Raw genomic sequence first — 14234 nt, forward strand, 5'->3', positions numbered from 1 at the left:
AAGCTTCAAAATTTGCATTGTGTGTTACTGTAGTTTTTTTTTCGAAACCTGCAACCCACAGCCATGACCCTGTTCTTACGATGCTTGCTGCCCTGTTCTGCGGCTCTGCCTGCCGCTTCAGTGCCAACCCAATCCAGGGCATATGAGGTGATAGGTCCGAATGCAGCACAATTGGATTTCTCTGTCAGTAATGCCGTCAGATGCTCAACACTGCATGTGTTGAAGACAGTGTGCAAGTGTCTGGGATTCTGCGTAGTCCGGATGCAGTCCAGCCACCAAACGCATATGATTACTGTTAAGACATGAAGGGGATGTGCTGAAGAAAAGTAATGCAGACAAATAGATACAGCCGCAAGACACACACAACAGCCTTTTTCCGGGCCCAGAATTGAAATACAGCAGTGTGATCTCATAAAATTCAATCTTTGGAACAAGACCTCAGAAAACAGGAAATCAAAAAGTTGTCAAAAATGTGTTTTGAAATTCTAGACATCACCGCTCAGTGTGTTCGCAGTGTCTGATAAATTGAACGTCTCTTTGCAGCATTGAAGAAAGGCCGTTTCTGGATCACTCCTGACCCCTACCACAACGATGACAACATCCAGATCGGCCGTGAAGTCAAAATATCTTGTCAGGTACAGTGGAAGCAACAATCAGCGGGACATCGTATACGTTAAAATACAATGCAATGTGTCTGACATAACAGTTAGAAAATGCATTGACTACATTGAAGCACACAGAGTAAGAAAGATGCAGAGAACATACACAAGAAAAATAATAAAAGGGTGACTACAGATCATGATAAGGGCATGGGCGCTCTGGATTGGAGTTTATCCCTGTTGGCTATGAACTCTGTTTCAGATAAGGGAGGAGGGATTGTCTTGGTGTGTGTATTTGTGTTTATTGATTCATAGTAGGATTGGTGTAAGGGGCCACAACATGTGCAAGATCAAAAATAAAAAATAAAATGAAGTAAAACAAAAAAAAAATCATATGAATTGAAATTACCATTACATAGATAAAAACATGAATAATGGCATTGTACCTATTGAAGGTGGAGGCAACACCACCAGAGGAGCTAACTTTTAGTTGGCTGAAGAATGGGCGTGCCCTGCGGAGCTCAGAGCGCATGGTGATCACCCAGACGGACCCGGACATCTCCCCCGGCACCACCAACCTGGATATCATAGATCTCAAGTTCACTGACTTCGGCACCTACACCTGTGTGGCTGCGCTGAAGGGTGGGGGCATCCCTGAGATCAGCATCGACGTCAACATCTCCTCCACAACTGGTGAGCCTCACACCCCTTTGTGTCAGTCACACGTCTTTACACCTTTCCCGCTACACACAGTACACACAGAGAGCAAACCTACACATACACATGCACCAACCCACACTCGCATACAACTTATAGGCATACATGTATGTGCATGCATTATGTTAGCAGTCCAGAAGTGCCTCAAACAGTGTTTCTTAAACTACAGATTGGGAGCCTGTTTCCAGTTGTCCTCGCAAGACCAATGGATCGTTGTCTAAAAGTGAGCCATGGCTTGACTTAATGTCAAACATTTAGGTCGCAGGCTGAAAAGGTTTAAGAACCCCTGCATTGTGGTTAATAGCTATAATACATACTTTAGTATTACACTCCAATGCACAGTAGCAGTGGCACTGTTTTGCAATAATTGTTCAATTGGATCGCCGTGAATCAAACCTAACTCCATCAGTCACACTAATTAGATACTTAACATCCATTTTTTCCCTCCATCTAATTGGTTGCTACCACCAGTGTTCCAACTAACATTTGCATAGCTGACATCCAGCATGCTGACAACACAGCATACCAGTCCACCTCGTCTCCTGAGTTTCATCGCTGTAGTATGAACCATGGCTTGCTGGGAAGGAGATAATCATGAAGAAAGTCACGAGTGGAAGGCGCTGCTTGTGAGTTTTAGACATGTTTATTACTGTGTTGTGTATAAACTATTCGGGGGAAAAACAAGAAAAAGGATGGATGGTAAAATCGATTTAGGTTTAGTTTGATTGTTAGAGAGGTCTAAATTATCGTCTTTAAAGGGGACAAGCAGTCCTCGAATATATTTTACACATGCTACCCTTATGATACTAGGCGGCTTTTTCTCAAAATTAAACAAGAGATATTGGTGTTTGTCTAGATTTTGAAATTTGAAAACAAAATAATTCTGGTCTCTGAATGGAGGCGTGGGTTGAGCAGCGTGGTGGTGCAGTGGTTAGCGCGGTCGCCTCACATCAAGAAGGTCCTGGGTTCGAGCCCCGAGGTAGTCCAACCTTGGGGGTCGTCCTCTGTGTGGAGTTTGCATGTTTTCTCTGTGTCTGTGTGGGTTTCCTCCAAGTGCTCCGGTTTCCTCACACAGTCCAAAGACATGTAGGTCAGGTGAATTGGCTGTACTAAATTGTCCCTCAGTGGCCTGTCCAGGGTGTCTCCCCACCTTCCCCCCAGTGACTGCTGGGATAGGCTCCAGCATCCTGCGACCCCGGTTGGGGTAAGCGGCTTGGATAATGAATGAATGAATGAAAAAACATAATCCATTTCCTTTATTGGTACAAACTGTAAAGACTGTTAACCACAAACCTGCCCAAATGTTAAGAGCCAAAATCCGGAAAGTACTCTGTGGAACATGAACGCATGTCTTGCGGAAAATTGTAACAGTGCCTTAAGGGAATTTCGGTTGGGTCATGGACAACATTTTCAGGTTCATGGCTAATAAAAATAAACCTCAAAGCGGCGTGAAAGCACACACTTTCAGTGTGTTCCAGATTCAGCCACAACATAGCGTACTTGCCACAGGCCGGCTCTACTGTAATGGTGATGATTATTGAGTCGAATGGTTGAGTCGAGTCCAAGTGGCGACTCGTGTAATGGGCTAGTATGCTGGGCTTTATCTGTAATCACCAGCATGAGTGTTCATCGATGAGCAGCTAGTGGGTGATGGCGCTCACTTCAGTGCATACTTTCCCACCTGCTGGATTTGGCCTGATCGATTCCATGCCTCCCAGTCAGACCCCAGAGTTCCTGCTCAGAGTTCTACCACTACTAACTCGTTGCCTGTTTTCCATGTGGGGAATTCCCCTGAGAAGGTGCCGCCACTGGCGTTGGAAATATGTCTCCGCTTTGGATACTGCAGTGTGTTTTATACTGATAAGACTAGCTTGGCTTCCATATGTTTGTGGCTGGTGTGTTGTAGCGTGGAACAGAGTGCGGGCGCAAGCCCCCCCCCCTTTACAGTCTCACTTACAGCAAATGGAGCCGACGATGCGCGAATACACACACAAACACACATATACATACACACACATGCACATAAATTAATATGTACCCATAGTGTTTTTCCTTCACTCTCTGTATCTGTATCGGTTTCCATCATACGCACACCTTGCTGCCATTCACAGCAGCAACATGAAAGCTCCTTGTCGACCTTGCGTGCATAATTATTGTTTGATAATCCTTTGATAATCCTGAGCTATAAAACAGTGGGATTAATCCTACCTGCCGTGATTGCTTCCTCATTATCTTTTAAGTAGTGCAGGCTTTTCCTTTGGAGTGCTATGGTAATTCCAGCGCATAAACGCAGACCCCCTTTAATGTGTAAAAATATTGACGTCTGACTGAGGAAACAACCCAGAGGAAATAAGTGGCGCCATTGTGATCTTATGACATGAAAGTATTCTTTAATGCTGAGATATGATAGCTTCTAAAGCTTTTATTGTTACTGCCAGATGTTAGGATGTGAAATATTATTGAAGTACTGCACTGGGCTAAAGCTGTTTCAGTCATAGAAACTGGTGCACTTAAGGGTGTTGGTTGGTGACAGGTGGTTCTGACCGGCCATTTTCTACCAAAATGCATTTTTTATGCATGTGTTTCTCTCATGCCGTGATTCAGTCAAGTGTCGGCGCTGAGTAGTTTCTACTGTGCACTAATGCGCCTTGTGCCTATGCCTTGCCGCATGCCTGCGGCCTCTTTTGGGGTGAATAAGCCATACTTTTGTTTCGCTGCCTGTACTCCTGAAGGGAGAAAGCCTGAGCAGCAATTAGAAGTCTTAATAAAAGCATTTAGAGGAGATTACGCTCCAGGTCTGCCAGGGTTTCATGCTGGGGAAGTAGTTGGAAAGAGATTGAGCCTAATGTGTCTCCAGTCTGAACACTTCGGAGCTTTTTAGCTGTCCCAGCATTGGCTCCAGTTCCAGAAATCCAAACCTAGACTTAGCCCGAGCTCACAGCTCAGTTTCATAAAAGGAAGTATTCATTATCCTCTATTCTTCCAACTTTTGAAGGAAGCTTTCATGAGTTTGCCCTTCTGCAAAACAGGATTGATATTTACTGTTGCGACACATTTACTTAATAAGCAAATTCTTTACTGGTTTGGACTCCCAGAGATTGCAGGGCTAACGCTTATTCATGAGCACAGGCTGTAAATGAAGACACAGATCTACTCTTCAGAATGTGTCAACATTAGGGACCACAAGGCTCAGCAACGTCGAGCAAAGGAATGACCTGAAAAGGCCTTTTTTTGAAGAAGAAGAAGAAGAAGTGGTGGTGCAAAACATAACCTGTAAAGCTCTCGAAGGCACTGTGATAATTTGCTCTTTAGCTTGTATTTAGGTGAGTGTATGTCCATGAATTGTGGTTAGATGCTGCAATCATTGCTATCTTGTGGCTCTGCTGCAATAATACTTTTGACCTCTGCTTCAAAGTGCCACCGGGGGTCATCTTGGCGATAAAGTTTTATATCGTGCAGAGTTATCACAGATGAATTTGCGGCATAGCCGGCATCACAAATACCACTGGCATAGCTGCTGCAAGCTTATGGCGCACATAACTATAAACAGCTGTCATCATTTATTTTAATATCCTGTCATGCCGAGGTACAAGTGCACTGCAGCACATTTGATTTGTTTTGGTTTTTTGACTCCTGAGTCCATTGCACATCAGTTTTAAGTGTTGTGACTGGTGTAGTGATGAGTATGATCTCAGTGTCTCAACAGATAGCACTAAGTAGTCCTCAGGTTTAATGGATTCCCAGTCATAAGTGTTCAGATTGAAAGTCATCTCTCCTTTCCAGGAAGGAGGATGAATCTTTTCCCAGTGGCTCCATCCATTAGCAACCCACTCACACCTGAAACTCAGGCACCAAGCAGCGCCTCTCATCTAAAGAATCGGTTAATGAATAAGTCAGAGTCAATTAAGTGCTAGTTTATTATAAAAAAAGAAGAAAAGAAACAGCACCAAGTTAGTTTGATAAACCTTTCTTATACTAGAGTCTGTTTCTATTCTCATCTTAAATGGAATTATCTAAAGCTCTGGAGAGGCCACCTACATCGCTGCCTATCCTCGTTTTAACTTGTCCCGCTGTCTGCTTGGCTGTGATTTGTCATGAGCGCCTTCATCTGAGTGGCCATGTGACTAAGTGACTCTGTAATAGGCATGGCGTGACCACTGGCGGTTGACTTTGCTGATGTGCTTTGCTCGGTAAACTCACTTACCCGAATAATGAGAAACCTGGCTGCCATCTTTGCTCACCTGAGGGGGTCCACTGTGTTTAAACTGTTGGTCACCAATGCTGGAGAACAGCACTCACTCTGATTTTTCAGGTGTTTTAAGTCTGAGTTTACATAAAACATATTCACATGTTGATGTTTGCACCAAATAGGGGCATGGGTAGGGGGTGTCCGATAGGGGAGCGGTATGGTGGTGCAGCGGTTATCGTGGTCGCCTCACAGCAAGAAGGTCCTGGGTTCAAACCCCGGGGTTGTCCAACCTGGGGGGTCATCCCGGGTCGTCCTCTCTATGGAGTTTGCATGTTCTCCCCGTGTCTGCGTAGGTTTCCTCCGGGGGCTCCGGTTTCCTCCCACAGTCCAAAGACATATAGGTCAGGTGAATCGGCCATACTAAATTGTCCCTAGGTGTGAATGTGTCGGCCCTGTGATGGACTGGCGGCCTGTCCAGGGTGTCTCCCCGCTTGCCACCCAATGACCGCTGGGATAGACTCCAGCATCCCGTGACCCTAATTAGGATAAGTGATGCAAATACTGGAGAGATGGATGTTGATGTTCGTGATAAGTCCACCATTGTTATTTTGGTGTGTTTTTCTTCATTTTTTTTCTTTGACCCCCCCCACCCCCGTTTTCTCCCCAATTGTATTTGGCCAATTACCCCACTCTTCCGAGCTGTCCTGGTCGCTGCTCCACCCCCTCTGCCGATCCGGGGAGGGCTGCAGACTACCACATGCCTCCTCCGATACATGTGGAGTCGCCAGCCGCTTCTTTTCACCTGACAGTGAGGAATTTTGCCAGGGGGACGTAGCGCATGGGAGGATCACGCTATTCACCCAGTCCCCCTTTCCTCCCCGAAGAGGTGCCCTGACCGACCAGAGGAGGCGCTAGTGCAGCAACCAGGACACATGCCAACATCCGGCTTCCCACCCACAGACACAGCCAATTGTGTCTGTAGGGACGCCCGACCAAGCCGGAGGTAACACAGGATTTGAACCAGCAATCCCCGTCTTGGTAGGCAACGGAACAGACCACCATGCTACCCAGACGCCCCTTCTTCATCTTTGTTAAGCAGTGGGAAAACAAGCCCTAACAAGTGGTAGAATCCATTTCAAGTACTTAAAAAAACATGAGAAATTTTTTGGAAACGGAAATGAAATTTTAATGCGCCACAATTTCCATGGAGAAGGGGTACTTCAGGGCCTCAACATAATTCATTGTAATAAGGCTTAAAATTATGTTGTGTGTTATGACTAATGTACTATATCGAAATTGAGCATTGACTGCAATTGAATTGGTTCAAATCCTGGACTGCATTATCTGTGAAAAGCAAAGGAGGAATGCTTTGCCCCATTTCCAGTAAAAACTGTTAAATGTTTAACTGTTAAGTAAGGCGCACAGCTTAACCAGCGTACCGTGCCACAGTAGCTCCATTTGAACTGCTCAACAGCCGAGTGGAGGAATGTGTTTGTGTCTATGCAGGGGAAGGCACTGCTGAGTTGAGGTCTTCCTAGTTAAATAAAGGATAAAAGTGGAAAAAAGAGGTGACATTAAGCAAAGTGCTGTGACCCAGGATCACATTGCTGCCAACATGAGGAATTGATTCATGGAATTGAAAGCTTGCTGCTCCACATCCTCAGACATGTGATTTCACCAGGGGCTTGCGTGATTGATCGCAAGATAAGTTCTGTCTTCTCAGGGGATAGGCACTCTATACACACACACACACACACACACACACACACACACAGACCGTATGACAAAGACACACACCTAACAGGCATCCCAACTCCCCCTGTGTCCCCTGTGGTACAATGTGCCACTGTGTCCCATGTCCCTGTGGTCAGTAGTGTGCCACTAATGCCCATCAAGGCAGTAAGCCTATTTCAGCACATCTCTAGGTATTTGTCATTTCAGTACCTTGAGGTACAAACGCAGCTCACACACACACACACACACACGCGCGCACGAGCACACAGAGCCATTGTGGGCCCTCAGGGACACCATGGTCCATCCCCAGAGGTGTGGGATTCAGAGGAGCAGAGAAACCCTGTCACACTGTGACCAACTCATTGGCCTCAAGCTGTTGAAGAGCACAAATTTGCACACACGCACGCACGCACGCGCGCGCACGCACACACACACACACACACACACACACACACACACACACACACATACATATAGTGCAGTGAGCCCTCGGTTGCTATGGTGACAGCAAGTGATGTCACAACACTCACCCGGTAAAGAGGGGAGCAGGAATGTTGTTGATGCTCTCAAAGACTGCAGTGCTTACCGTTCTGGCTGCCACCTTGGTGCAAAAAAATATTAAGTGGCAGATATTTCTACATTTTGCACTTGACCCACATTTCCATCTGTCTGTCCCAGCATCAGCGGCTCCTGCTGAAAGGCTTCAGCCTTCAGACTAGGAGAATTATCCCAGCTGAGACCCCAGGGGCGGGCAGCCTAGCTAAGGCCAAACAAGGAGGTCCAGTCCTGTATAAACAGGCGTTCAGGGGTTGAAGTAGCGAGGGGGGTCTTCGGGGAAATCAAGCACAACGAAGAAGGCAAACACTCAAACCTATATATCCAAACACACACACCAAACACATTGCTTTTGCTTTTGGGGTACACATGAACAAACCAGGGGCATCATGATGAAGCGCTAAGGCAAGATCACAGCATGTTGTCACTCTCAGGCAAGACCTAACACACTCAAAGGCACCCACAACTACACATATAGGCACACACACAAACACACACCCATACACACAAATAAAGATGGGTGAGCACACTCACACAAACACAGAGGGAATGTCCTGCAGGCATCACTGGCATTTAGATGGCTCTGGCACAATGAGAGCACAGTCAAGACCAGAACCAGGCTCTCCGCCACACAGAAGCATCTCTCAGTGGTCCGAATCACACACTGGGAGGGAGTGCTTGTTTACAAAGATAGAATAAAGGGAGAGAGCAAAAGAGAGACGTGGAAGGGGAATGAAGGAGTGAGAATGAGATGTGTATGCATTTGTGTGTATGCCAGGGCGTGCACTTGTCTTTATGTTTGTATGCCAGACGCTTGCTTGTTTGTGTGCTTCCATGATGGTGCAGGGGAAGACAATGGCAGCTGATAGCCAGCGCCTCTGCTGCCAAACCCTATAGGCAGACGGTTGTAATTGCTTGCCCGATCTGAACTGTGGCGAGGCTGGTCGTAATCATGGCCTCACCCCTGCTTACTAATGGTTATTCCCCACCAACGACCCCCCCCCGACTCCCCCAAGCATCTTGGTGCTGTCTGATGACTAATTCAACCAGTATGAGTCCAAATAGGATTATGAGTGTCAATTCCCATTGTCTTTGCATAGAGGATTTTTGATGCTTTGTCATCACCTTAACTTAAAAGCATTTCCAGGCATAACCAGTACATCCAATAAATGGTTTGGTTTGATTTGATATATTATTTTGAACATGTAAAAAAAACAACAGCAAAAAACATTAAAAACAATACAAGAATAATAATGAATTGAGATGAAAAATAACCCTATACAACAAACTCAATAAATACATTCTCATACACAACACAAATTAAATATTACATGTTGGAAAAGGAGTAGGAGGAAGTATACTTGTGTATTTATTCCTACCACTTCTCCACTACTCATCTTTATCTTATATACAATTTATAAACAAGTTTCCCAGTTCCATTTGCAACCCAAATATCACCCTGTGTCAATAATATAAAACTTATTACAGCCCTTTCTCATTCCTATACCTCTTAATTTTTTTTTTTGTGTCTGGATGGCGTGGTGGTCTATTCCATTGCCTACCAACATGGCCATTGCTGGTTCGAATCCCCGTGTTACCTCTGGCTTGGTCAGGTGTCTCTACAGACATAATTTGGGTGTTTGGCTGTGCAGATGGGAAGCCGGATGTGGGTGTGTGTCCTGGTCACTGCACTAGCGCCTCCTCTGATCAGTCGGGGCACATGTTCAGTGGGAGGGGGAACTGTGGGGAATAGTGTGATCCTCCCACGTGCTACGTCTCCCGGGCAAAACTCCTCACTGTCAGGTGAAAAGAAACAGCTGGTGACTCCACATGTATCGGAGGGGGCATGTGGTAGTCTGCAGCCCTCCCCAGATTGGCAGAGAGGGTGGAGCAGTGACCAGGACAGCTCGGAAGTGTGGGGTAATTGGCCAAGTACAATTGGGGAGAAAAGGGGGCGGGACAAAGATGAAGAAAAACACACCAGGGTGAAGAGTGGGGTAATTGGCCAAGTACAATTGGGAGAAAAAAGGGAGGGAGGTTTGCACATCTTCTTGAACTTGAATAATGTTTGTTCTGTGCTTGAGTTCCGCATCCAAACCATTCCACAACTTCACCCTACAGATCGAAATACACGTACTCTTCATAACTACACCCAATACACAATAACATTGAAATAGGAAATAAGGTCCTACAGTCAAACATTTTAAATTAGCTTATTTTTGATGATTACAGCAGGAAACGATGGGACTTGGTGTTGAACACTGAAATCCCTTCATTATAGTCCAACGAGTCAGTCAGTTCTCTTTCAAAGGAGAGCACGGACAAAGAGTTCAGTCTGTATGTCATCACTGATGCCCTGAAACCAGGTTTTATCCGACTGACAGTTGAAAAGTCTTTCAGCGGTACAGCTGCTGACGGGGAAAGGCTGACTTAACAGCCACGTATGTGTTGTTAATACTGGAGCAGGAGAAACTGGAGCAGGTGTCTGGGTTGAGAACGATGGTTGACATGAACTTGAGGTAAATTCTCTTCTTCCTGCTCCTCACGACATCTCTTTGTGACAAATTTAAGCAAACTACTTTGTTTTGCTATGATTTAACCTACATTAAAAGCAGCTAGCTAGCGGAAATTAGGCTTCTGTTCCTCTATGCAATGTGCACACTGTACACTGAGTGTACTGCCACTCAAAAAATCTGACCTAGGTGTCCGGGTAGTGTGGTGGTCTATTCTGTTGCCTACCAACATGGGGATCACCGGTTCAAATCCCTGTGTTTCCTCTGACTTGGTCAGGTGTCACCGCAGACACAATTGGCTGTGTCTGCGGAGGGGGGCTGGATGTGGGTATGTGTCCTGGTGGCTGAGCTAGTGCCTCCTCTGGTCAGTCAGGGTGCCTGTTCGGGAGGAGGGGGAACTGGGGGGAATAGTATGCTCCTCCCACGCGCTATGTCCCCCTGGCGAAACCCCTCATTGTCAGGTGAAGGGAAGTGGCTGATGACTCCACATGTATCGGAAAAGGCATGTGGTAGTCTGCAGCCCTCCCCAGTTCAGCAGAGGGGGTGGAGCAGTGACCAGGACGGCTTGGAGAGCGAGGTGATTGGCCAGGTACAGTTGGGGAGAAAGGGGGGGGGGACAAAAATCTGACCCGACATTATCAAACGGTGAACAAAAAACAAAAATTGTTTTGTTTTTCTTTTTTTATGTCACTGTTTTTTTTCAGTTAAGTTCAGTGGTGTAAGAAATAATAAATAATGTAAAGATGTGTTCTTAATTTGCATCTCATACATGTTTTATGATTATGCTGGGTTTGCTAGCTCGGGCTTTAGATGGCACGGGCACATCCGGGCACACCCGAGGCGATACAGTTGGGTTGTGGCTTTGTATCTTGAGCACATGCAAATCCTATTTAATTAGACATATGCAAACGGTGGATTAGTTGATGAGCAACCGCCTTCACATGTGGTCTTTAAAAGTCATCTAAGTCATCTTTAATTACTCAGTGGACATTTACAAGACTAGCACCTTTTTCTACTGCTTGTGGTACAACGAGTCACCAGTGTCTGAACATGCTGTGGTTCATCTGCTTTATTTTTTATTTTTTTTAACACCGCAGATTATGTCGCTGAATTTTGTTTTCTGGTTTCTTTGTTGTCATTTGTCATCATTTGGGATTTTCTTTTGTTAGATGAAATCTGAACACTATGTGCTCCATACGAGGAGGTACTGTCCGGGCTGTTCTGTGCTGTAATGTGGTCCATTCTCATGGTTTGTTGTGTTACGAGGCTTGCCGTTTGCCCCTGATGAATTACAAATCTCAGTGACAGTGATCTGTTGTTCGGAAACAAATGTCATCGTTGTCATTTGAGACGTGTCTATTTGCTGTCATTTTAGAGCATGTGAGTCAGGATGGTGGCACATTGAGGAGTGATGCATGTCACACTTCTGTTTGACATGCATCAAAAACTGTTTGATGTTTTTGTATCATTTTGGATACAAAAACTGTCATTTTGTATCCACAATGACAGTTGGGCTCATTTATGATTCCCGTATAGTTTTCACGTGTTTAAATCTTTTCGAGTGGGCTCGGTCGCTCTTGAATCACTTTGAGGATGAAGAAAATGACCAGCAATCATAGCGGTAGAATGGCGATGGGGTAGTTACCCCTAAACCAAACATCAAATGGACATAAATGATGTCAGAAGAAATATGACTGGTCTCGGTCTTTCTTTTTCTTTCTCACAATTGCTGGCGATTTCATCATTGTGAAAACTTCGATGTGCTCCAAGTCCATTCTAGTTTCAGCATCATTTGGACTGAATGACAGGGATTCAAATACTGCGAGCAAAGCAGGGCAAGGTTTCATCATTGTTGGAGATGGTTTGTCCTTTTCAACCAGCTGGTTGTTAAATGTTTTGAAGTGACTGAAAAAAAAATGCCTTGGGATGTGTTTTTAGTTTGGACAAAAATACATTTGCATACATACATACATGTATGTACATACACATGCACCTATGTATATAAACACACACACACATGCACACACACATACACACACAGAGCACTATAGGAGCCTGTGTCTTATTGCCAGGTTTTCTAATTAAACAAATTTACTTGGCTAGTACCCTGGACGAAAAACAAGTCCGACTGCTCCAACCCATTAGTTTTCTTTCCAACCTTAGGACACACACACACACACACACACACACACACACACACACACACACACACACACACACACACTCTCTCTCACTCTCACTCTCTCTCTCTCTCTCTCTCTCTCTCTCTCTCTCTCTCTCTCTCTCTCTATCACATGCACACGCACACGCATGCCAGGAAACCTGCATATTGAGACATATCCAATAATTCAGCACTTTGCACTTCTTTTATTATTCATTGTTTACCTTAAGCTAGCCTCTAAAACTTCCATCAAACCATGACAAAATATTTATGGAGGGATATTTTCTTCTGTGACCTGCAGTAATGGTATAGTGCCTTTGGGAGGTCTCTGTTGAACAGTGTGCATTACATGAAGCTATAGATTGGACTGAGTTGCAGCATGAGGGAAGACTGGACTGGACTGGAGGTAAAAGCTTTAGAGGATACACTGAGTATGATGGATCTGATACTAGATATTAGCGGTGTCAGATACTGGTGGTGTCATTGGTGATGACTGTGATTACAATGACATTAATTGTGCTGCGGAGAACCCTGACAATAAGAATGTGATGAGAATGAGATGACTGCCATGCTGATAAAAATGTTCATTAGGATGGTAAGAATTATATGTACTGACTGTGGTGGTGATAACCATGTATAGTGATTTTTTTTTTGTATAATGTTACATGATATTTGGGATTCTAAAAATCAAGGTCCACATAATGAGATCATGATGATGATGTCATAGAAATGCTGATGATGTTTGTTACATCAGGATGTGGTCATATTGCTGACAAATAATGAAGCCATAATGAGGACTAATGATTTTATGCGATGATGTCATGATGGATGAATGATGGTGATTTCACAACGATGCTGAGGATGCTGACGATGCTGACGATGCTGATGATGACGATTAAGCCAAATTGATGACACTATAAGATGATGAATATTTATGAATAGTGGTGATGATGAAGATATAATAAACATAATGAATGATGATGATGATTGCATCATAATGAGGGGCGTCTGGGTAGCGTAGCAGTCTATTCCATTGCCTACCAGCATGGGGATCTCTGGTTCGAATCCCCGTGTTACCTCCGGCTTGGTCGGGCGTCCCTACAGACACAATTAGCCGTGTCTGCGGGAGGGAAACCGGATGTGGGTATGTGTCCTGGTCGCTGCACTAGCGCCTCCTCTGGTCGGTCGGGGTGCCTGTTCAGTGGGGAGGGGGAACTGGGGTGAATAGCGTGATCCTCCCACGTGCTACGTCCCCCTGGCAAAACTTCTCACTGTCAGGTGAAAAGAAGCGGCTGGCAACTCCACATGTATCAGAGGAGGCATGTGGTCATCTGCAGCCCTTCCAGATCGGCAGAGGAGGTGGAGCAGCGACCAGGGACTCGGAAGAGTGGGGTGAGTCGCTGGATACAATTGGGGAGAAAAAGGGGAAAAGAAAAAAAAAAGATTGCATCATAATGATGAGTGAATGCTGGCAATGATGTGATAATGATATTGAATGCAGATCATAATGGTGTGATGATAGTGGATAATGATAGAAATAGAGGGAATGGTCTCCTCATTTGAGTCTTCTGCAATTGAGTTTTTCTTAGCTGTTTAGGCTGATGCAAGACTTGCAAGAAAGAAACTAGTTTTTGCTTGAAGGAAAATTAGCAGGTGGCTTTCCTCCCTTTCTAGATGTTGTTATGAGCATCAAGGTCCTTTGCTTGTCCGCCTGTCATCACATTCTTCATTGTTTGCCTCTGTTTACATTTCTCTCTGCTACTGCT

At 45.0% G+C, this 14234-nt stretch overlaps 1 protein-coding gene across 1 annotated transcript in view; it reads left to right on the forward strand.

Moving 5' to 3' along the window:
• The window catches only part of LOC130124836 (MAM domain-containing glycosylphosphatidylinositol anchor protein 2-like), a 199167-nt gene that overhangs the window by 60974 nt on the left and 123959 nt on the right, over window positions 1-14234 (forward strand). The window contains exons 7-8 of the mRNA XM_056294184.1: window positions 544-635; window positions 1055-1292. Of these exons, the coding sequence (XP_056150159.1) occupies window positions 544-635; window positions 1055-1292 (330 nt within the window). The remainder of the gene's footprint in view (window positions 1-543; window positions 636-1054; window positions 1293-14234) is intronic.

Source organism: Lampris incognitus, chromosome 15 (genome assembly GCF_029633865.1).
Source record: "Lampris incognitus isolate fLamInc1 chromosome 15, fLamInc1.hap2, whole genome shotgun sequence".
In the NCBI taxonomy this organism is placed as follows: domain Eukaryota; kingdom Metazoa; phylum Chordata; class Actinopteri; order Lampriformes; family Lampridae; genus Lampris; species Lampris incognitus.